Source organism: Ceratosolen solmsi, unplaced genomic scaffold, assembly GCF_000503995.2.
Source record: "Ceratosolen solmsi marchali unplaced genomic scaffold, CerSol_1.0 scaffold41, whole genome shotgun sequence".
NCBI classification, from domain to species: Eukaryota; Metazoa; Arthropoda; class Insecta; order Hymenoptera; family Agaonidae; genus Ceratosolen; species Ceratosolen solmsi.
Genome location: NW_011948424.1, coordinates 5,750,130 through 5,775,454, shown reverse-complemented (window position 1 = coordinate 5,775,454; position 25,325 = coordinate 5,750,130). Strand labels below are relative to the sequence as shown.

General features: G+C 26.5%; 1 protein-coding gene across 1 annotated transcript; it reads left to right on the top strand.

Annotated features, from left to right (window-relative positions):
- The first annotated feature begins 265 nt into the window (after positions 1 to 265).
- On the top strand, positions 266 to 24,539 carry aralar1 (calcium-binding mitochondrial carrier protein Aralar1). The gene is made up of 17 exons (XM_011500069.1): positions 266 to 728; positions 1,585 to 1,789; positions 16,194 to 16,250; positions 16,406 to 16,548; positions 16,968 to 17,083; positions 17,165 to 17,304; positions 17,464 to 17,610; positions 17,682 to 17,823; positions 18,178 to 18,271; positions 19,282 to 19,372; positions 19,457 to 19,532; positions 20,254 to 20,372; positions 20,768 to 21,079; positions 21,218 to 21,412; positions 21,595 to 21,697; positions 23,272 to 23,362; positions 23,432 to 24,539. The coding sequence occupies exons 2-17, from the start codon at positions 1,748 to 1,750 to the stop codon at positions 23,595 to 23,597; spliced, it is 2,034 nt and encodes a 677-aa protein (XP_011498371.1). The 5' UTR covers positions 266 to 728; positions 1,585 to 1,747; the 3' UTR covers positions 23,598 to 24,539.
- Positions 24,540 to 25,325: the final 786 nt, after the last annotated feature.

Genomic DNA, 25,325 nt, shown 5'->3' with positions numbered 1-25,325 from the left:
CAGCCCTCCGTGTCCTATTACAAGAATGCACATACTGTACAGAATTATTTAAGTAATTTCGCCTTTTTTGATGTTGTTGTTTTTTTTTTTATTTTTGTTTTTTTTGTTTTTCTACATTCCACTCGAGTCTGTAGTAGGCAAGTGTGTACGCTGCCGCCGCCTTAATCTCACTCTTCTATGGATTCCAAATTTCATTCTTCGATAAATTCATCCAATCGAAATATGTGGTACGCGGCTGCTTATCCTCTCTTCCTCTCCCCCCCCCTACAGTCCTGACCGAGCGCCGAGAGGATTGCCAACCATCGGCATCGGCACTCTTCCCCCGGCCCTCGTCGCCGCGCACCACCACTGCTCATCCTTTTTAACCTCTATTCGCCTAAAGTACCACGAGAACAGTGCAGAGTGCACGCTCAGGAGCTAGTATAGGACATACAGGTTTGGTGTTGGTCACGTGACAGAGTAGTACCTAGTTGGTGGTTCGCTACTGGCTTGTCGCGACACGTTGTTGGGATACTGGTTTCTCATTTTCTCATTCTCTTTTCTCTTCTCTTTTCTCGTACTTTTGAAAGATTGTCCGATCACCTATGTAGACTCCATATCTTATAATAGAATACAACGCTTGCCGTGCTTATAATTTACATTCAGCTTAGTTTTGTGTTATTTTAATCGCGCGATTTGCCTATCGAGTGGCCAGTGCTCGTGCTCGCCACTTCAGTTCAAGTTCAAAAGTGAGTACGCACTACGTATTTTATCAGTGTGTGGGTATTACATGCATACCCGCCCCGAAGAGATACGCATCTGCAAGCACGTACACGCGCGTTCACGCGCGCCCACACACAAACACACACAAACACCCACGCACACAAGCATTCATAGATGAAAAAAACATGCATACACGTTCGCGCAAGCAAGCATACGCGCATGCACGGATGTTGGCATATACCTTTCTATATTAATCTTTCTTTTTCTTTGGCTCAAAAAAGAGTGCGGTGTGCGCGGGTGGAAAATCGTTTTGGCGAGGTATACATAAATTTCTCGCTCCGAGTACGCGAATCAGTTATTCAAATATCCGCGGTGTGCTGTGAAAACTTTTTCATACTCTTTCCTCCCCCTACCTACCCACCCCTCTTTCATTCCGTTCTTTTCTCCTCGCACTCGTCACATACACGCGTAGCAATACACGTACGCACGCGCGCACGCACGCACACACACACGCGCGCGCACACATATACACACACATACACAAAAGGCGACATACATACTTCCCAACCCACTTTTATTTTCCATCGTTCTCTCGTTCTCAATCACTTATTCGCTCGTGACACACACGCGTGCGCGCGCGCGCGCACTTAATCACTCTCTCTCTCTCTCTCTCTCTCTCTTTCTCACTCTCTCTCCTTCTCTCTCACTCCCTCTCTCTCACACACACACCCACACACACTCTCACCCTCAATCTCACTCTCAATCTCGCTATCAATCTCGCTCTCAATCTCGCTCTCAATCTCGCTCTCAATCTCGCTCTCACTCTCACTCTCACTCTCACTCACTCTCACTCTCACTCTCACTCTCTCTCTTTTTCATTAGAAAGAGAGCAAGTCGAGAATCGAGAATACAGGTGTTAAAGTACGAAGCCCATGACGGATGAAATAGCGGCGGAGATTCACGATATACTTTTCCAGAAAGAACGAGCGTATCTTTGTTGTCAATCTTTAATAGAAGAGTTGCCGAGAAAATTCGCCTTCGGGAAATGTTGAGAGAGCTGATCGTCGTCGGCGCGTCCAGTCAAGAGGTGCGTAAAAACGCGGCAATTGTCGAACATCGGATACTGGGGTGTGTAAGATAGGTGGTGTGAGGAAAGAATGCATATATATACATATAAATATAGTTATAGGCATATATATATATATATATATATATATATATATATATATAAGGACGTTGCTGATGTTGGGAACGAGAGAGACAGAGTCACAGAGAGTCAGTATATGCGGGGTTGTGTATCGGCGATACGATGGGGTTGTCAATATGAATTTTATCGATCTGGGGTGTGGATTCGGATGAGGAAAACGTGACTCAGTTTTTCTCGCAGTCTCGGGATATTTCCACAAAACCGAGTTCAGGGTTAGGCCAACATTGTTCATTCTCTCTCTCCCCCTCTCTCTCCCTCTCGCTCCCTCGCTCCTCTCTCTCTTCTCTCTCTCTCTCTCTCTCTCTCTCTCTCTCCCTCTGTCTCTTTGTCTCTTTGTCTCTCTTTCTCCATCCGTGTTTATTGTTATATTCTGTGGTGCCAGCATGGATCGAGAGGAAGATGTAAAATCACTGTGAATGATTTACTAGGTGTCAACTGCTTTATTTATTGGGCGAGCATAATCTCTGAAAGAATTTTAAATAAAAATTTCGTAAAATGTTAAAACAAGCTAACTAGTTCAAATTAAAAATTTCGCGCTATTTTTAGACAAGCATTTTTGCATTTTCAGCTAATTAGTTGAAACTCGTTTATCGCTCGTATTAACGGAATAATAATAATAATAATAATAATAATAATAATAATAATAATAATAATAATATTTTCGTTCGAAAATCTTCAATATTTATATATTGATAATATAATTAATTGGAATATAATTAAAGTCATATCGTGTAAATAATGTTTTGTAAGAAAAATCCAACTACAAAGTACCCGAAAAACACTTGTTGGGCATTATTAACATTAAAAGTACCCGAATGTTACAAAAATTGATCAATTCGCGAATACAAAGAGATTTCGTAACTTATCATATTTGGTGCTGTGATGCCTTTGAAATAATCCGCTTTATTAATAGAAGCTTAAAGAAGTAAAATGCCCTATTTAAACAACGTGGACTTTTTTCAAAAGCATTACGTAGGATTAATTTTTACATGAATGTTAAAATCAATAAGTTTCAATAAGACTTTTTCATTGCAATTTCAATAAGAACAACACTAAATGAAAGAGCACAAATAAATAAGTGTGTGTGATAGTGAAATTTATACAAGATTATAAACTCTGTTAATATATAATAGGCTATGGCTAACTTTCAAAGTATTTTGTTAGGAATTTTGTATTAAATTTATTTAAAAAATTAAAATATGATTTTGAAAAATAATACCTATCTTAATATACTAAAGGGTGTTAATAAAAAAATAGAAGATATCACTGGTTAAAATATGTTGAAGTTAACGATTAAATTTTAACATATTATTGTTAAATTAATCATCAAGCAATGCATTTTATATTTATCTTTTTATAGAAAATTTAACAAAAAAATTTAATTTTTTCACTTTAAATTTTTAGACAACATTTCCTTAAGATTTATCCTTATTTACGAATTTCAATTTCGCCTTTTTTTTTATATTAATGATACCTTAATGCATGATAAGTTCAATATACATATATAATCGACTATGTTTTTCTACATTATGCACAAATTATAATATTAAGATAATATTTTAAAAATTTTTAATTTTATTCATAATAATTTGTTGTATGGCTTATGAAATTATATAGCTTATGGCATTCTTAATCATTGTAATTAATTACAAAACAGTAGAGAATTAAAATAATTGAGAAAATTTAAATTGATATCGTATTATTTTCTGATTTTTTTATTACGTACTTTTAAAATTAAAACTTACATTTTTTTTTTTTAAATAACTTAAAAAATTATATCATTATATATAAAATTACACTTTCAGAAAAATTTCTTTTTCATCGACTAAGTTGTAATGTAAGCCATCGAATGAATTTATTCCTATTTCAGTGGTTATTCATCTTGTCCATGTCAAAGGAAACAATTTTTCAACTGTTTGTATTGACATTTTATATTTTAACATAGAAACAAAAATTTCATAATGTATAATAAATTATATTATCTTATTACTTTATAAAGTTCTACAACTTACATTATTGGCATTTCAATTGGTAATCGTGAAAATTGTGTTTGTAATTTTCTTCTTTAGTCGACAACAAATTCTTTAGTACAACAAATGCACATTATTTATTTGACTTTTATGAAGATTTCATAAAGAAATTTCTGTTAAGATTTCTATTACTTATATTATTTTAATCAAGAATCTGATTTTGTCTATAATATTGTACATATTTTAATGCATTAAAGAATAAACTGTATAATTGTAGTGTTTTATAATAAATATTTTTGGTAAAAATTTAAGATTAATTAACCGTGATTATTTAATTATTTACTATTTTTAAAAATCTATAATTTAAAATATAATATTTTATTTATACGAAACATCTATTTAAAAAATTTATTTTATTTTATTTTAAAAACATTTATTGATTTATTAGAAAGATTAAAAAGAAACATTTTAATGTCTATTCAATAAACTGATCAGTAAATTTTCATATGTTAACATTATCTTAAAATTATTATACTTTTTATTAAAACTTTCGATTCAAGCAAAAATTCAAAATTTTAAATCGGAAAATTGCAATAAACTTGATAGTATAAAACATAAATTGAAAAATTAAGCAAATTCTTTTAATATTATATATTATTGTAGATATTATTTTGTATTATAATTTGCAATCTTGAACTTAATTTTAATTATATTAAATTGAATTCGAATTAAATATTTTTAATAAAAAACTATTACATTTATGTATCAGTGTATAAATTTATAAACAATAAGTTCTAGCTATTTAATAATGTAATCTGTTATTATTGTCTTTGTTGTTGCCGCTGTTATTGTTATTATTTTCATTGTTGTTAATATTGTTATTTTTGTTTTTGCTGTTGTTTTATTATCATAATCATCATCATCATCATCATTATTGCTATTATTATTATTATTATTATTATTATTATTATTATTATTATTATTATTATCATTATTATCATTATTAATTACAATTATAATCTAAGTATAGGTGCTAAATAATATCTATCTGTATTGCAATATAATATATTATATATATTATACTTAATTGTGCTGTAGTGGTTAGAGAATTATTTGTATTTCTGAATAATTTCAATGCTCACCTAATATTTTCAAATATATTTATGTATTCTCATTTTATTTCATATTATACAATAAGTATAAATTTTATTCGGAAAATCTAATTAAGGACCTCTTATACGTTTGTTCGATGAAGATTGTTTAAAAAAAAAATAACCTTTCTTCTGATAATCTTAAGGAATACGGTAGAATGAAAAAAAAACAACAAAACAACAAAACATTCAATTATGCCACAATATTAGTAGCAAATGTTTTTGACATTAATTAATAAATTTTCACGTTGGTCTTAAGAAAAAATTTATCGATCCAAAAGTAGAATATGAATAAAATAGAAAAGATAAGAATAGTGAGAGCATAACAAACATAAATATTGCACAATGGTAAATAGAGGCTCTGGGCGTTTATTTTAGTCGAGGTAGCGATCTTTCCTCAAGGACTGTCTATAATTGCATCCAAATTCGACACGCGCGATATTACGTATCTATTGTTAATTAATAATTCTTTATATTTCATTGAGATGCTTGTTACTTTTGCTTTTGCTATTACTTCATAGTACATAAAGATTTATTTATTTACTTTGAAGGGAGCGTAAGTAAAAAACTTTCCTATAATTATTTTCACACTTCCTGGTACAATACTTTTATATAATGAGCTCGTTTTACGAAGTTTATGTTTTAAATTTATATTATACTTTAGTTGGCAGTCAACTGATTTATTATATTTGATACTTAAATCCTAACGTATATTCAATCCAAGAATTTTTTATTTTTTTTTTAATTTGTAAAAATTTCTACATTTTTAACATCCTATTATTTTGCTAATTTTTATAATAAATAGATTTTAATCCGAAAATCAATATAATCAAAATTCTCCTAAATCAATTTGTTAGAAATATAAAATGTTTTACCCACGATGGTGATTGAAAGAAGAGTGATTTAAACTTGCTTTTTTTTTTTTTATTAAATATTTTAGTAATTAAATTTTATAAAAATATTTAAATGTCGAATGTGCATACGCACACGTTTATTAAATTGTATATTAAAACTTGGTTATGTAGGTGTAGCATTGTTAAATGTGGTTGTAAAATATGATAAAAAATATTATAATAATCAAGTATTATTAAGTTCATACGATTGAATTTATTGTATTTATTTCCAATTAACCTATTATTATATTATTAGCCTATTAATCTATTATTATACTTAAAATAATATTTAATCAATGTATTTTATACAATATTTTGAAATTTATAATATTTCTCATGTATAATGACGATAGCATAATTCTTAGAAGTAGTTACCATTCAACGATAGCAAATTCTTTTATTAAAATTGTTTTGAAAAGATAAAAATTTAATAAAAGTAGAACAAGTATATTTTTATATTTTTCGTATCGTATATATTCTTTTGACAGATTTAAATTGAAGTATTTCCTAATACTACCTTTGCAGGGGACTATATATTTGTATTCATACAAAAATTAATGATTAACTATTATCTGCGATTACTCAATGACTATTGAAAGCAATAAGAATAAAAAAAAAAGAAAAAAAAAATATATATATATATATATATATAATTCTTGTATTAAAGATTCTCCATGCGAGTATATATATATATATATATATATATATATATATCATATTTTATGCACTTATTAGTATAATTTGCGTTTCTAATAATATTTATATTAATAGTTTAGTTTAAATATTTTCATTGGACTTAGGCTATGTGTATTGTATGCATTGTATATATACAAAATGATTAATACAATAAAGTATATACTAAGGTGCATTTTATTTATAATTTTTATTTATTCAAAGATACTTTGCAAAATATAAATAAACATGTGAAATATCTATATTCATTAAGTTTAATTGACTTTAAAAATAATTAAAAAATAAAATAAATAGTTTCTAAACCTTGTGTCTCTGTATTATTATGTGTGAGTAGCGTGATTTTTAATTTTTAACAGAAATAAATACATATATATATATATATATATATATATATACAAATTACCAAAAATGGAATTCATAAGTATTGATAAGATTAATTGAATTAAAATTTTGTTATTTTATTTCTTGTTAAATTACTGTATTAATCATAGAATGATATTTATTCCGTAAATTTATAATACGTAAAAATCTTAGTAAAATTATTTTGAATATATAAATTATAATTCTTTAAATAATAATATTTTCATTTATATATTTTTTTCAATGTGTACAACTTGTTATTAAAGCAATAAAAGAGAGTCGTTACCGTTAAAGAAATATTTGCTGCTTTAATATTTTTATTTTAATATAATTCATAGAAATAATGTATATGGTAAAATTTATATTGTTCAACTAAAAAATATTATTTGAAGTATGATATAGTTAATAATATTTAGAAGAATCGTATTATCTACGAATGTATGTAAAATGTTTTATCTTTATTTCCATAAAAGTGCTTATCATCATTTTCATCTAGTCGTTAATAAATGAAAAAACAATGACAACCTGATATAATCAATGTTGGTATGTGTTAGCTGTATTATATACGGACATTATGTACGTATTTAATTTTTAAACTACATTCCGCATACAAAAAATTACAAATTACATATGCATAGTGTTTGTAAGATGTTGAAAGAATATTATTTGAGAATTTATACCAAGAAAAGAATAATTCATGCTTATATATAACAATTATAAATATTTGAAACAATCGATTCAGTCATTATAAATTTAAACAAGCAAAACATCATCAAAAGAATATTATCAGAATGTATTTAAATAAGTCTTTTAGAAATAAATTTTAATGTTAACAAAATGTAAATATAATTATAGAGTATAATATAAAGGAATATAATATAAAGTATAATTAATTAAATACAGTGTAATATCATTTACGTGCTTTCATGAATTTCAAATTCTTATAGTAATCGATCAATGCTTCGAAATGAATATTCTTGAAAAATATTAAAACATTGAAATTATTATTTTTCAAATTAATATCGCACTTATTATTATTATTATTATTATTATTATTATTATTATTATTATTATTATTATTATTATAAATGTAATATATCACAAGTCATTGCCACTATTATTTCATAGTATTTTAATTTCTGATCGTACATTACATAAACATTGTTTACTTTAAGTAAATAATTCTGCTTATGTTTCAATTGATCGTGGACCTTATTTATGATCACCAGCTATGATCATTATTTGCCTGTATATACATGTATATTTTTTTATGTACTGAACTACTACTATTCAATGTTCAACTTGTCTGTCTCAAGCGCAATAACTGTGTTACTAAGATGGATTATGCAATTATTTTAATGCTTTATAATATTACATTTTTTGTTTTATTTAGATTTTGGAATACGTTTTTACTTGACGAGAAGTTTTTCTTCTAAATCACGGTATATTTTATATTAAGATGTTTATATTGTAAATATATCGTCTTCATTCTTCAATTTATTATTTATCTCGAGCTTTAATCGATGCCAGTAAGTTTGTGTCAATATTTTTGATTAAATGAATAACTCGATAGTAATTTAATTAAATTTCTTATACATATTTCTTTGACTGGCAATTGATATTTTTGCATTAACTAATCGTTAATGGGAGGATTTAAATTAAAACATATGCGGCGCTTGATTTAATTATATGAATAAATCGTAAAGTTGGTGGTTTTTATTATTTTTTTTTTAATTATTTTTTATTTAATTTTAATTAGAATGAATATAGATTTGAGATTTTTTATACAAAGCTTTTTATTCTTAATAATATATATGATAAAAATTAAAGAAAAATTTTAAGCGGACGTATTAAGCAGTTTCAAAGTTTTCATTATTATTCTAATGAATATTATAGGTAGTTATCACACACCTATCCTGTTCTTCATATTATTATTATTATTATTATTATTATTATTATTATTATTATTTATTTATTTATTTATTTATTTATTTATTTATTTATTTATTTATTTATTTATTTATTTATTTATTTATTTATTTATTTATTTATTTATTTATTTATTTATTTATTTATTTATTTATTTATTTATTTATTTATTTATTTATTTATTTATTTATTTATTTATTTATTTATTTATTTATTTATTTATTTATTTATTTATTTATTTATTTATTTATTTATTTATTTATTTATTTATTTATTTATTTATTTATTTATTTATTTATTTATTTATTTATTTATTTATTTATTTATTTATTTATTTATTTATTTATTTATTTATTTATTTATTTATTTATTTATTTATTTATTTATTTATTTATTTATTTATTTATTTATTTATTTATTTATTTATTTATTTATTTATTTATTTATTTATTTATTTATTTATTTATTTATTTATTTATTTATTTATTTATTTATTTATTTATTTATTTATTTATTTATTTATTTATTTATTTATTTATTTATTTATTTATTTATTTATTTATTTATTTATTTATTTATTTTATTATTATGATCTACTTCATAAATATTAATAATTTGAAGTCATGTATTTTCTTGCAGAAGACGAAAGAGCCTATATGGATTGAAATTACTTTTGAAAAATTAATTAAAACATCCAGAATCAATTTGTAAAAGTACAAGAAAATTTCATTCGATTTATTTCGATTATTAAATTTTTATGTTTATATTTCAGTATGAATATGAATATCAGTAGTGTATTAAATTATGTCACATATATTATTTAACAGAGAAAATTGATACGTTCTATGTGGGATTATTTTTCTCTTCAAGTTGTTTGAACTATGTAAGAATTATGTAAGAAAAATGGAATATATATTATATGTGATATTTCGCTTAATAAAGTATAAATTGTCGAATGAATATAAATTAATAAACTTTAGCAATCATTGCAAATGATATGGGGAAAGTTTTTGCTTGGCTCAACCGTAAACTGACTATGACAAAGTAATTCCAGTGATGGTGGAAAGTTGTTCGTTGTAAAAAACTAAACTCACATAAATTTTTAAATATAATTGTAATAAATTAATTCGTATCAATTAAATTCGATAAAAAGATAAATTTACATCATAAGAATAAATGTGTGATAATAAACAAAAATGTACTTATAACGTGCAATGATTGAGCAATGAACGCTGCTCTTTCTTTCTTTCAATATTATCTATTATTTTGACCAATCAAGAGAAATAATCATAATTACAGCACATATATAGTATGTGTGTAGTGCTGTGTAGGTATGATGAGTGGGAGAATATCAGCTGGCTGGAGCTAAATTGCAAAGTAACAGAAGTAACTCATGTTTAAAATCGTTTTTAGTCAGTTCGTGCGGGACGTTCACTCGGTCGTTATCACTCCATGAATCAGTAAGAGTCGGGCATGTATTTTTCGCATCCACGAGGAAGACAGATTTGCATTTGTACACGCACTAAGGTTAAAATACCGGCACTCGGATATAATTATAATTTTTAGTAATAGCCGAATTCAAGCGTCTGTCCCATTATTATTACATATTGTGATTCGCATATTAGCGCGATATTTACTTTTTAATTTTCTACTGACAAAATTCAGATATTATTGGTAATTTACTTAACGTGTGTTTAAGTAAGCCACAAACATTCGAATACATGTGATTGCCGTTGAACGAAGCCGAACACAAGAGTGAAATAGAACGATAAAAAATACAGAGACAACCTATCAGAGATGCCTTATTCAAAAGTACGGAAATACATCGGTAAACAATTGGGATTGGGAAGTGTATATTATAATTGAGAAATCTTATATTTTTGGAGTAAGATGATTGTTCTAAAGAGTTTTTATTTCTAATATTAGTGATTTAATTTCTATTCATTTTTCTGATAATATAGTTTCGAGCTAATTACGCCAAAGACAATGGACATAAATATTGTTATGTGAAGCTCGGCAACTTGCAATCAGATATATTTTAATATTATATTGCATTTTGAAGAATCAAAATTTAATTTTTTTTTTTTTTTTTTTTTTTTTTTAATTCGCGATTCGCAGTTAAAGATATTAAAAATAATACGATTAATATTTTCAATTATTTAATGCATTATTTAGGTCTTCAATAGTTAAGTGCGAGACATAATTTGAAAACGTTATTGCTGATTAAATTAGTTTCATTATTTAAAATTTAGAAAGTACGACGAATCATAATGCAATGAAAAAAAAGTCTATAAGATCAGAAGTCAGTCCATTTATTTTCATCCATAGAATATTTCGTACACATTGATTATTTTTTCATGAAAATCTTAATTTCTTATCTTGTAAAACTTATTTCTATAATAACTCTCTGCTTAAATATTCACATCAAATTATATTAATTATTTAATTACAGTTATTATTATACAATTAAAATATAAAACAAAATGAATGAGTAAAATCTGTTAATTATTTTGCGGACACTTCAATGTCAATTATTAACTTATTTGTCAGTAAGCATCAAAGTCAATATAAATTTGTTAATAATTTTCCATATATTTGTGTTACTCCTTTATATTTATATATTTGTATTACTCAAAATTCATCCGAGAGATTTCAAAATTCACCATCTTTACAATAATTATCGCCCTTAAATACACCCGTAGAGAAAATACATGTTACAGCGGAATATTTAAATTCAAGATAAACATAATTATAATAATAGTTATTTTATAATAATGATTAAGTTACCAATGAAATTAAAAATAAATGGGTAAAATGAAGAGATGAATAGGAATGTGACGTATTGCGACACGTTGACGAAATGTAGAATGTGAAAGATAAGAACCGGCACAGTGCTATGTATAGATATAAATCCCCATAGAGTTGAGCGATCACTACTGAGCACAGTAATGAATATTATAGAAAAGTTGTTTGAGAGTCTGTTGCTAGATCTGATTGGTCCTACCTCTCTGCGATTATATAAGCAATTTATTATGTGAATACGTAATGTGTGCGCGCGTGTGTGTGTGTGTGTGTGCGCGCGCGCGCGCGCGTGCCTGGAGTATATCGTGATGTTGGAAATAAGATATGCAAAAGTTTTATGAGGCCAGTGAATGAGAAGCGCGATTGTACCAATGATTAACGGGATTAGAGAACGGAGTGACGAGACGAGGGCCACGCGATGGACACGTGATGAACCAGCGCATTTCGTTAATTTGACGCGATGCAAAGCGTATGGTAGACGTTTAGTTGGTTTTTAAAATTTCGGTTCTAGCAATTTTCTTCTTTTTCATCCAAAAAGAAACATACGTGCTTAGAGATTGCATGTGTTATATTTTCGTTGAAGTAGATATTGACGACACATTCACATATCACGTATATCAATATTTTGTTAAGTATAAAAATTATTAAACATAAAAAATTAATGATATTTAAAAAATTTTGCAATATCATACTAACATTCGGTTAAAATCTTGAAAAATCTTATATAATTTATAAAAAATACATCTAATTTCGTAGAATTTCGTAAAAAGTAATCGATACTTATGATAAAATTAATTTTTTTTATGACTATAATGCAATATTTGTACTTAAAAATTAAATTTTCTCTAGATTATATTTTAAAGCCAATGTATACAAGAATTTACTTTATTTGAGATAGTTTATTTAAAAGTTTGGCAGCAATCAGTAAATCTAGATAAAAAAATAAATGGTTGTAGTAGTAGTAGTAGTAGCACTAGTACTGGTTGTGGTAGCTATAGTAGAGGTAATAATAATAATAATCATCAGTTAGGAATAACACGAACGATCAAAATATAAAAGTATTCGTAAAAATAAATTTAAAACAATTTAAATAATTAATAGTTAAATGTTTAAAAAAGCACTGCCTTTAATTTATAGATATTATCGAATAGTGAAATTTTTTAATATAGTATTTATAATGCAAAAAGTTGGCAATAAATTCTATTTCTTCATACATTTTTTAAAATCATATTGCAATTTTCTTCGTTCTAATAACACGTAGAATTGCTCTTATAATTATTGAGGGATATGCTGTGATATCCGTATCGTCGGGGTTTTCGTGATATCTCATTATGAGAGGCAGAATTAATTTTGAGTGAAAGCCAGATAAAACACTGCTAAAACCATACTTACAATATTCAATACGAGATGCGCTACGAGCAACTTACACAAAGTAATAGTCTCATTATGTAGCTTGTATTATGATTATTGTTAGAATTCTCTGCACACTACTACCGATGTAGCTTTATGTCATGAGAATAAAGATCGTTGCCAAGGCCATGTTTAAGGAGGTCAAGGCCACGTCATTATGAGCTTATGAATCATGTTACACAAGTAGCTTGGCGCCTCTTCCTTATACTTCCTTACATTACGTACTTTATATAGTGAACTGTTTGAATGCAATGAATTCTATTTTGCTGTATGGAATTAGAAATCAATCGATACGTGTTCAATTTCTCTTTCTAATAATACTTTTAATAAATTTCGTGATATTTAAAAATGAACGTTGTAGTTTTTTCGTGTTTCATGTCAATGTCGAGCGTTAGTACTATTAATACATTTATAACTGCTTTGTTTGCCCATTAATATAAAATATGATATTCATTTTGTATAAAATTTATTGAAAATAATGCTCATATATAGTTCTAATTTATTCTAAAATCAAGATAAAATAATATAATTTTATGAAATATAAATTTGTATGTTTTCATTATTGTATATTGTGAAATGAAATAAATTTCGGTACTTTAAATTATAACATTCACACTTATTAACTTTCGGGGCTCGTAGTTTTATTTTTTGCATTAAAAAAAAAAGAAAAAAGAAAAAATTTTTTTTTATTTCTTGAACTGTTGTCAATAACAAGTTTACCTTTCATGTATAATTATTATTATTAATATACGTCTTTACTCATAATCTATTTTATATTACAATTTTTATTAGAATTTTAAATAAAATAATGCAACATAATTGTTAATTTAACAGCAAGTGAAAGATGCACAATAATATATTAAAACATTTCAAACAATCTTTGCTTATGATTTGTTAAATTCTAATTCTCATTCTAGTGCAAACATTTGCATGAAGTTGTATAGATAAATAATTTAAAAAATACAGATGCTGCACTTGAAATCTTTTATTTTTTAATAATTTCATAATATCACAATAATTTAAAACAATCGTATTTCATATTAGCAATATTTAAAGTTTGAATTGTTGAATAAGAAGGTGCATTCTTTTAAATGCTAGTTGACATGATGACATGTGACAAAATATTTATAAGTAAAAAAACATATTTTCTACATTTTTTTTTAATTAATGGATGCTCTAATGTAAATGGAAACTTATTCTCTCTTCATATTTTAATTATAATACAGTCGATTCATTTTAAAATATAAAGTATAAAGTAAGTAAAGTAAAATTTCAAATTGATTTAATAATGAATTTTAATTGATGTGAAAGTAAAGTCAGTATATAAGTGTAGAAATCGTCTAATTATCGATGGTAGAATATATAATGATTAAGTTTTAGTAGTTTCTGTTAAACAATTACGTATCGTTGTTTTAAACATTAAGATTAAAATAGTGAATATAAAAGACAACGAGATCGTTGTAAATAAAGTAAAGTAGTAGATAAAGTAATAAAAATCAATAAGACAATAATAGTGCAAGATTCGTTAGTTTTAAAGCGTATAAAATAATTAATGCAAAAAGGCTGGTAAAGAAGGAAGTTAACAAAAAAAAAAAAAAAAAAAAATTTCATGTAATGCTAGGCTTAAATATTTCATACTTCATATAATTGTCATCGAAGGAATTGCTATTCATTTAGAGGCACATTAGATTAATGGAGAAAGTGGTGCAAGATAAATCCACCAGAATCACATTAAGTAACTTTAATCCAAATGTCATATGAATGTAAAGCGAGCATAAGTTGTATCAGTATAAAGAAAATAAATCGCGCATTCTTGATTAAAAAAATATTTTTGAAGAAAAAAGTTCAACTATGCAGATAGTATTTCTTCCATCATAAATTGAGTTTGTATAATTAATTAAAATTTACGGTGATAAAAATGCGGATAAATTTAATGAAATGACTAGGCATATATATATATATATATATATATATATATACATATACATATAATTAATACACTCTGTATTAATAGAATATTTATAATATAAAATTTAACTTCAGATTGAGACAACTATTGATGATAATTAGCGATAATTAGATGTACGATAAAAAAAAAAGTTGAAGTATTTTTAAAAAGCGGTAATACGAATATATATATAAATGATAAAACAATTGGATTTTCTAATGATAGAATATTCTAATAATATTATAATATTTAGTGATAAAATTAGTTTTTTTTTCTTCTTCTTTTTTTTTCATTTGTATTTTATATCGAAATAGTAACTTAATATATAAAAACAGCTTAAGGTATAAAATGAAAATAAAACGTTCGTAGAAAGTTTATAATTCGGGACTCTTAGTATTTTAAATTAAACATATGATGATTTTCATGCAATAATAATATGTTTATAGTAATAATTTAAAAATAAGTTTTGAGCTAAAAATTATTAATGGAATGTATCATATTTAGAGAGTTCATGACACGCGAAGTACTATTTTACTATAAATTTCAAGACATTGATTGAAGTAATTTGAAAAGTCGAATGAAATTTGTGACAGATTATGTATATAATGACATTACAATATATAAAATTAGAAATAATTTGAATATTGGAATATGGACAAATTTATTTGAAAGATATAAACGTTTCATTGTCATCGCGGGAAAATAAAGTAAAATTAATAGTACAATTATTCTAAACCACGTAATCATTATAATATATAAATTTCAAATATTAGCTGTTTTAAAAAATCACTTTGTTTAAAAAACTAATTTGAGTAATCTTCATTTTCATATGGTTATATTATAAATTGTATTAATGCAATTTACATTTACGAAAAACTTTAGGAAAAGCAAAAGATATAGATTTTATTTGTGAAGATCCATTATAAGGATTAATGAAAATATCGAACCGTTGGCTTAACACTTGACGAGTAAGTGAAGGCTTCTAAAATATTTAAGTCATATCGCTTTATCGTATGTTTAATGAAAATTTTAAATAATAATAAATGTCTAGTTTTACAATTTAAAGTACAGTTGAATTCACGTGTAATTGAATCATAATATTTAATGTCAAACATTGGACGTTTGCAGGGTCCAGGATATTTGAAGCGTGCCAATAGTGACCGTCTTCATGAAATCTTCAATCAGGTAAGTTTTGCATTAATTATACCACGAATAACAATTTTCTAAGCAAATATTAATTTCACTCTAAACTCTCATAGTACCAATTGCCAAGCAAACTTATTTCTACAAATTCATCAATATTAATTCAATTCTGCACTATTTCACGTTTCTTCTTTTAGTACGCAACGTATCAGAAAGATGGAGAACGGTTCATGACCTCGAGTGATTTTGTTCGTAGTTATCTTGGTCTTTACACTGACTCAGACTTCAATCCGGACTCGGTTGCTTTACTTGCTGGAATCGTTGATACCAGTAAAGATGGGTATAGATACATTTTTTATAACAATCTCAATATACTTTTAAGTAATTGTTATCTATATTGTTGTTATTACGAAATTCACATTCGTTAATTAAGTCGAAGATATTTATTTTACCATTTTTACAAGATTTGGATTAATGATGAAATACTAATGGTCTGGTTCGTTTCATCGCAGAGAGAGAGAGAGAGATAGAGAGAGAGAGAGAGAGAGAGAGAGAGAATCGCTATTAATAACAATTTATTAATTTTATTAACGGTTAAAGATACGAAATATGCTCAATAATTCATGTTTGGTTAAAAATTCCATTAAAAAATGAATTTTTATCGAAGAAAATTTCTATAAATGACACAATATTTTTAAACATGGTATCTTTTCATAAACTTAAATCTTTACGAAAAATTTAATCATTTTTCTCCTTTAGACTCATTTCGTTTGCTGAGTTTCAAGCGTTTGAGGGTTTACTTTGTGTACCAGATGCTCTTTATAAAACAGCTTTTCAGTTATTCGATACGAATGGAAATGGAATGGTTGCATTTGGTACGCAGATATTTTAATGAATATTTGTTAGGGATAAGTATTTTTTTTAATGAAAAATAAGCTTCTTAATGTAAATTGTAGATGAGTTCGCTGAGGTAATCCGTAAGACGGTCCTTCATCAAAAGATGCCCTTTAATATGGACAGCGCCTTTATTAAATTATACTTTGGCAAAGATAAGAAGCGACTCATAACTTATGCAGAATTCACTCAGCTTTTACACGTATGTGGTTTTTGTTTTATTTTCTTTTTGTTTCACTATATTAATGATTCTCGTATGTGAAATTCTTCTTCTCTTCTAATCTTTCTAATGATATAATACCATATAATTACAATTGTGTTATTTCCTAACTGTGTATTTTAAATACTTTTAATTTAACAGGATTTTCACGAAGAATATGCAACGGAAGCCTTCAAAAAATTTGATAAGGACGGTACAGGATTTATTTCCATAGTAGATTTTCAAGATATCATGCTTAGTATCAAAAGTCATCTGCTGACAAAAGACGTTAAAGATAATCTCGTAGCGGTTAGTTATTTGAAAATTGGTTAGCAAATGCAATGCACGTTCGAAACAATAATTTTTATTATTTATTTAAGGCCTTAAGTACAGGACAGACTGGAAGGAAAGTGAGCTTCCCATATTTTATGGCCTTCAATTCTTTACTTAATAATATGGAACTTATAAAGCGAATTTACCTTAATGCAACTCACGGGCATAGATATCAGGAAGTAACGAAAGGTTAATTAATATAAGCTATTATTATGTATATAATTCAGTGAAAATTTACTAAGACAAAATGTTTATTAGATGAATTTTTATAAGCTAAAGTAAGATAAAAATAATTAAAACACACAAATTTATGATATATATGAATAGAACTTGTTCTGTCGTCAGATGTACATCGAAGTTTTTTATTTGAATAATAATTCATCAAACGAATAGTATTACAATTATTTGTTTTTCAATTTTTTTTTGTTTTTTTTTTGTTTTGTTCTGTTTTTTTGTTTTGTTTTTTGTTTTTGTTTTTTTTTGTTTTGTTTTTTTTGCTACAATCAACGCTCTTAAATTGATTAAAATTTTTTTACTTTATAGAGGAATTTCTACACTCAGCACAAATGATGTCGCAAATAACACCCCTCGAGGTTGATATTCTTTTTCATCTTTGTGATCTTTTACATCATACTGGGTAAATATTATGTCAAGTTATCTTACCAAATTTAAATGTGTTAATAAATATTAAACGAAGGAGAAGTTAAAATGTGTTGCTGTTTATTTTTATTTTATTTATTTATTTTATTTCTTTCTTGTGAATATTAGAGTTAGAATTTGTGCATAGTAAATGGAGAGATAATTTAAACATGATCAAATCATAATTCCAATTGTACATGTTTCATTAATATTTTTACACGAGTTTCTTTTCGTTATCTAGATATGGTATTATATTTTTATTTTCCATTTTAAATTCGCAAAAAAAAAAAAAAAAAAAAAAAAAAAAAAAAAGAAAGAAAATCTATTTACACAGTTTATTGTTAATTTATAATTAACATTATAATAGCCAAGTGGCATTAAATCTATTATCGTTTATATTTATATTTAGAATACATGAAATACTTGTGTAGAATACGTGACTTAAAAAGTGTTGCTCGAAGGGATAGTTGGATTACATTGTTATATTATCGTGCTCTATGCACCTATTTTTCTAATGCAATATTAGAGTATTAAATAATTTAAATTTGTTCACGCTAACGAGAACAGCTCGAATGAAGAGCCGATGCCAGTTGTTGCAAGTTTTGGGTGCGTCTCAGTACATTTTTCGTTTTTATAACTTATGCCTTAAGTTTCGTCCTCGTCGTTGTCATTTTTGTATTTAATAACTTATAAATATTTTCACGTATTCTTCTTTTATACGTAAACACCGTTTCATTATGTATTACTAGATTTGTTGATTTGTTATGCCTCGCATATGCTCATGTTATGTGATTTATTTGTCTATGTTTAATATAATATTTGCATTTAGTCGCATGTAGAGGTATCTTATGTAAGTATCTTTAAATGCTTCTTATTATCTTCACATGAAAATAGATAAATAGGCATTTATTTCGATTTAATTCCAGAATTCAAAGTATTTCACGTTATATTTATAATAATGTTAATATTTATTGTAAAGACATGAAAATAATGTGTAAAATATTTTAGGAAAATCATATACAACGATTTAGTGGCCATAACACCTGAGCAGTATTTTAAACAAATTACCAAACGACTTGCTGAAATTAAAGCTGTGTCGGTAAGCTAATTAAAATCTGTCGAATTAATATATGACGAAAAATTATAAATTGTATCGATAATTTCGAGCTATTAATTTTTCTAGAGTCCAGATGAAAGGGGAGTTTTTGTTCAAATCATGGAAAGTGGTTATCGATTTATTTTGGGATCAATTGGTGGAGGTTTGTATATATTGGAATTTACATATATAATGTTTTTGTTTCAGTATAATTTTTTGCAGGACAATTTCATATAAATTTGAATTATCATATAAAAAAATAATTTAATATACTTCGGTAATTAGGATTCTTTCCTCTTTCGGCTCAAATACTATTATTATTTTATGTATTATTTATAATTTTTATAATTTTAAAATACAATTTATCGAATCATAGTTATTGCTTTAGATAGAAAGTATTACATGTATGATTCTTATTTAAATAATTTCTTGTATTACTTACAAAAGAGACACAACAATAATTGTATTAATTCTAGTTTGATTTAATAAATTTTCATAGAGTTTCACAAAATTGTTGTATAAAAAAATATCTCAATACGTATTAGTATATAAATAATTTTATTGCATTTAAAAATGTTTTTATATACGTTAAGAATAATACGAATTATATACGTAATAGAATATGTTAAATTTAAATATGTTAAATTTGTGTTTTTATTTAATTAAATATGTTAAATAAAAATATGTTAAATTTCAAAGTCTTAACTTCAATTAAATTCAATTATGTGTGTGTGTGTGTGCGCGTGCGCGCGCGCGGACAGTGTTTGTTTTCTTATATTGAATAGTAATTATTTAAAATGGCATGGCATTAATGCTTACATATATTAATAATATTATATTGCTCGTAATTCTTAAAAAATAAATTTTTTTTTTCTTTTTTACAGCTGTTGGAGCAACGGCGGTTTATCCAATTGATTTGGTTAAGACTCGTATGCAGAACCAACGTGCCGGATCTTTTATTGGCGAGCTTATGTATCGTAATAGTTTCGATTGTTGTAAAAAGGTTACTTTAAAACAAAATTTCTATACTCTATATATGCGCATATACATATACATATAATTTAACTGGATCATCATTTAAATATGTTGCTGAAATAATCGTTCTTCCAATTTGTAAGAGTCGAAATATAAATTTTATAAAAAAAAAAAAAAAAAAAAAAAAAACCAGAATTTTAACATTACACTTAATTATGTGGGAAATATGTTTTATTCTTAAATAATTTATAAATATTTATAGTCCCAGAATTGCAATGCTTATCATAATTTAATTACCTGTATTTGCAAATATTCGGTTGAAATTTTTAAATTTACGATTCATTATAATCAATTGATTTCCAGCTCTTTAACGTAGCTGCATAAGTCATTTAATCGACGATTGAATCATTTTTACTCCGACAGGTAATCCGCCACGAGGGTTTCTTCGGCTTATATAGAGGTTTGGTGCCGCAACTGATGGGCGTAGCTCCGGAAAAAGCTATCAAACTTACAGTCAATGATTTCGTGCGCGATAAATTCATGGATAAAAACGGTAATTTGCCGTTGTACGGCGAAGTAATGTCGGGCGCATGTGCCGGTGCTTCCCAGGTAATTTTTACCAACCCATTAGAGATCGTCAAGATACGACTACAAGTGGCTGGTGAAATCGCCGGCAGTCAGAAAGTCAGGGCATGGACGGTGGTCAAAGAGCTTGGGCTTTTTGGATTATACAAAGTTAGTAGCGTTGTCGTAGTTTAATTCATTTGAACTTTTTTTACTTAATTTGCTGACCTAATTCTATGCTGTCGAACAACAAGATCGGAGAAAATTTCTCTCGACATAACAGAAATCCTTGCAATTAATTATTTTTAGGGTGCCAAAGCTTGTCTTCTGAGGGATGTACCATTCAGCGCCATTTACTTTCCCATGTACGCACACGTTAAGACGAAGTTCGCCGACGAGGGAGGATATAATACACCATTGTCTCTTCTCTTTTCCGGAGCAATCGCCGGCGTCCCAGCAGCAGTGCTCGTGACTCCAGCAGACGTCATAAAAACTCGATTGCAGGCATAATTTATCGTCCAACATTTACTTAATAGTCATTCAATAAAAGCATAATGTCATTATCATCTTATATTGATAATGTTTGAAAAACGCAATTCCATTTTCTTTTTTCTTTTTTCTTATTTGCGTTAAAAAGTTTCTTAATTGGCTGGGCTTACTCATAAGACGTTATGCATCATTGTTAGGTTGTCGCGCGTCAGGGTCAAACGACTTACAATGGATTGATAGACTGTGCACGTAAAATTTATCAAGAAGAAGGCGCCAGAGCGTTTTGGAAAGGAGCATCAGGTATTGATACGAGATCTTTTTACAAATTTCATTGTATAAAATAAGTTTAATACCGTAAGAGTAAAAAGACAATTTTGCCAAATATTTTTAATATTTTGTAGTAATAACTAGTCTCAACACCGATGCAATGTGTATTTCGAGAATAATAATACTTAATGTTCAATTATATTCGTGTTCGATATTATTATGAAATATTATGATTATTATACGAGATCGAAAAATCATTATAATAATATTACATCCAATGTTGTCGTTAAAATATATAGAAATTTATTATTTTCTATTAAACTCACTTTGATATTTCGTATAAAAGAAGTATTAGTAATTAGTAATCAGTGTTTAAGCCATAATGTTTATAGATGTGAATTCAATTTAGAAAATTTTTTAAGGGAGAAAGATTAGTAACTAACATTATTAAATGAATAGTTTGATATTGTTATTAATAGATGATGATGATCATAATAATGATTATGAATAGATTGATAATAATATGATATTAAATGACTTTTTTATCAATGTTTATCAGTTAAAAATTATTTGAATTATAAGTCGAATTATGAAGTAATGATGGGATGTCCTTGCAAATATTTTTTACACCCAATATAAAAAAAAAATTGGTATTGTAGTGTTTGAGAAGCGTATCGTTTTTCAAAATGATATTTTAACAATATTTATATATTTCAAAAATATACATTAAAATTTGAATATTAATTTTGAACAATTGTTTTTTGTTTTTGTTTTTTTGTTTTGTTTTGTTTTGTTTTTTTTTTCCAACAATTACATTTAAATCTCAATTGCTTTACATCATTGGATGGAGATATTATTAAACTATAAAATTTGGACAATCCGTATGTTAAGCTATAAATATAAATTGGATATTACTTACAAGATTGTAACGGGAATTCATTTTTAGCTTTCTTGGTATATAAAGAAACGACATTATTACTTGAAGATGATTGATAAAATTCTTTGTTAAATATATCGTAAAGGAATTCATAAAGTAAAATAATATGATATTATTTTATAATTGACTAATTGATTATGAATTCCTATGAAAATAAAGAATGTCGACACTTCTCGTATTCATAAAAATTTAGCAAATTTTATAAATGAATATTATAGATTAATTTAATTTAATTTAATATAAAATGGCTGACTGACGCCGAGCAACAATCGATTCTTGAATCTTCCTAAAATGACCCGATGACCTTTGATTGTTAGTAAGTAAATAGTTCGTAGATTTTGTGCAGTTTGTTAATTTTTTGGTTTTATAAATTTCTTTTATGTTACTGAAAACTTATTGAAATTAATGAACAACGTAATCGCATATTAATTAATAGATAATTCATTAATTATAATCATCAAATCATTAAAGTATACTCCTTCACGTACTTATTTATTAATAATATTCATGTTAGGCAGCATTTAATCGTACTATTTGAAAATAAAAACATGAAAATATGTTTGCTTTATACGAAGTTCATCGACAAATTTTTGTTATGACTAAGTTCAAGCGATTGTAGCGCAAAACAAATAAAAAGTAAATCATTTCAAATCTTATTTATCTTTTATAGCACGAGTGTTTAGATCATCTCCTCAATTTGGCGTTACTCTCTTTACTTACGAGTTATTGCAACGGCTGTTCTTCGTCGATTTTGGTGGATCGTAAGTATTTCTTCGACATACAACAATATTGATAAAAACAATAAATAACACGATTATTATTTATTATAGGCGACCAGCAGGCTCGGAGCATCAAGTGCCAGCTACGGGGGCCGACGATATGCGATCGACGAATCCTGATCATATTGGTGGATATCAGGTAGCTCTGCCTATCTTAACTGGTATTGAGAGCAAGTTTGGCCTGTGCCTACCCAAGTTCCAGGTCTCGAGACTTTAACAGTGACGATAATTGCCTGAATTATCCGTGGTTAATCACAGCGCGAATTTTAAACAAAACTCCATGTAATTTTTAAAAGTATTAGAACTTATGAAAAATATTCCTCACTTCGTGGCTGGAACACGTAGAAGAGACTTGAAAGAAAGAAAAGAAAAAAAAAATAAATAAAAGTAAAAAAGAGCACACAGTATAAGAAAGAGAGGAAAAGAAGGCAATACACAACCGACGATAAGATGGAATAATCAAGAAGGAAAACAGGATTTATAGCAATTTTTCACTAAAATATCGATTTCGATGAGTGGTACAATTTAGCCTGTTTCGTACAGAGTTGTCTAAGGTCCTAATTTTTCATTTTTAATATCAGACTTTAAAGAAAACAAGCAAGTAAAATAAATAAAGACTCGTTATATAGATAGTAATAAAAATATAGAACAAAATATGAACTTGTTACCTCTGAATTTGTACATATGTATAATGTATAATAAGTGGATGTTACACGTTTATGTTCGTGCGAACGAGAGAGAGAGAGAGAGAGAGAGAGAGAGAGAGAAGAGTGAGAATGAGTGAGATTAGAAATAAAGCGTACTTGACGAAAAAATGAAGGGCGAATGTAGCGACCAAAGAGATAAAGATATTTTCCCATATTTCGTTAGGGACGTTATATGATCGTAAACATAGAATGTTCAAGTTTTATGTATTTATATGTTTGAAAGCGAAGCTGGTTCTTTTCTCTCTTGACACGTCAAATTTGACTCATGTATACGGAAGATGTATTTTCTCATTCCACGTAGGAACTGTTGATTATCATTTATTTTTAGAGAAACCTTCACTATTTTTATCGTAAAAAAGGACAGAGCTAGGATTTCATACTCTCGAATACTAAATATTGATTGTACGTAATTATGACGAATGTTTAAATACAATGCAAAATGGAAATGCAAATATTAAGAGATTTTTGCTTATATCTAGAGACTTTTAATATTACAGACTTAAGTCATGCGAATGAGTAACGAGAGGAAGTTTAATTTTTAAAACTTTTAGTCTGAAAATTCATTTGTTAATGAAATTCAAGAAATAAAAGCAAATAATTTTATGGACGTTGCGTATAAAAATATATTTGTCATTTATTCATTATTATATGAATGAGTAATTTGAATTTAAAGTCACTATAAATTGTAAGATAAAGCAAACATAAAATTATCATTATTATTCTTTTTCTTTTTTTTTTTTTTTTTTTTTTTGTTTCAACAAAATTGCATCTCAGCAAAATTATATGCACTTTTTGACGATAAATTAATTATTTATACAATCAATTATAAATTCATGTGAATGTTGATACGTGATATAATATATTTTTCCCGTAATTATCCAACGTATACAAGTTGAAGAAGAAAATGTATAAAGATTAAGACTCTTGTCGAAAATAGGTCTATTGATTCTTTTTTTTAACTTTTTTCCCTTTAAAAAAAAAACGAATATAATTACTGTAATCATGCGAATTATTTACAACATAATTGATTTTTATTTTTCATCGATCTATCTATATCGATCGATACTAAAAAAGGAATTCGATCAATTGTATCAAAAATAAAAAATACATATTTTGCATAATTATAGAATGTTTATTATTTTCTTTATTGTGAAATGCAACTGAAATACCATTAAAATCAGTATGGTAATTTCCAAAAATCTGTTATTAATAAAAATATACAACTCATTTTCAATTTT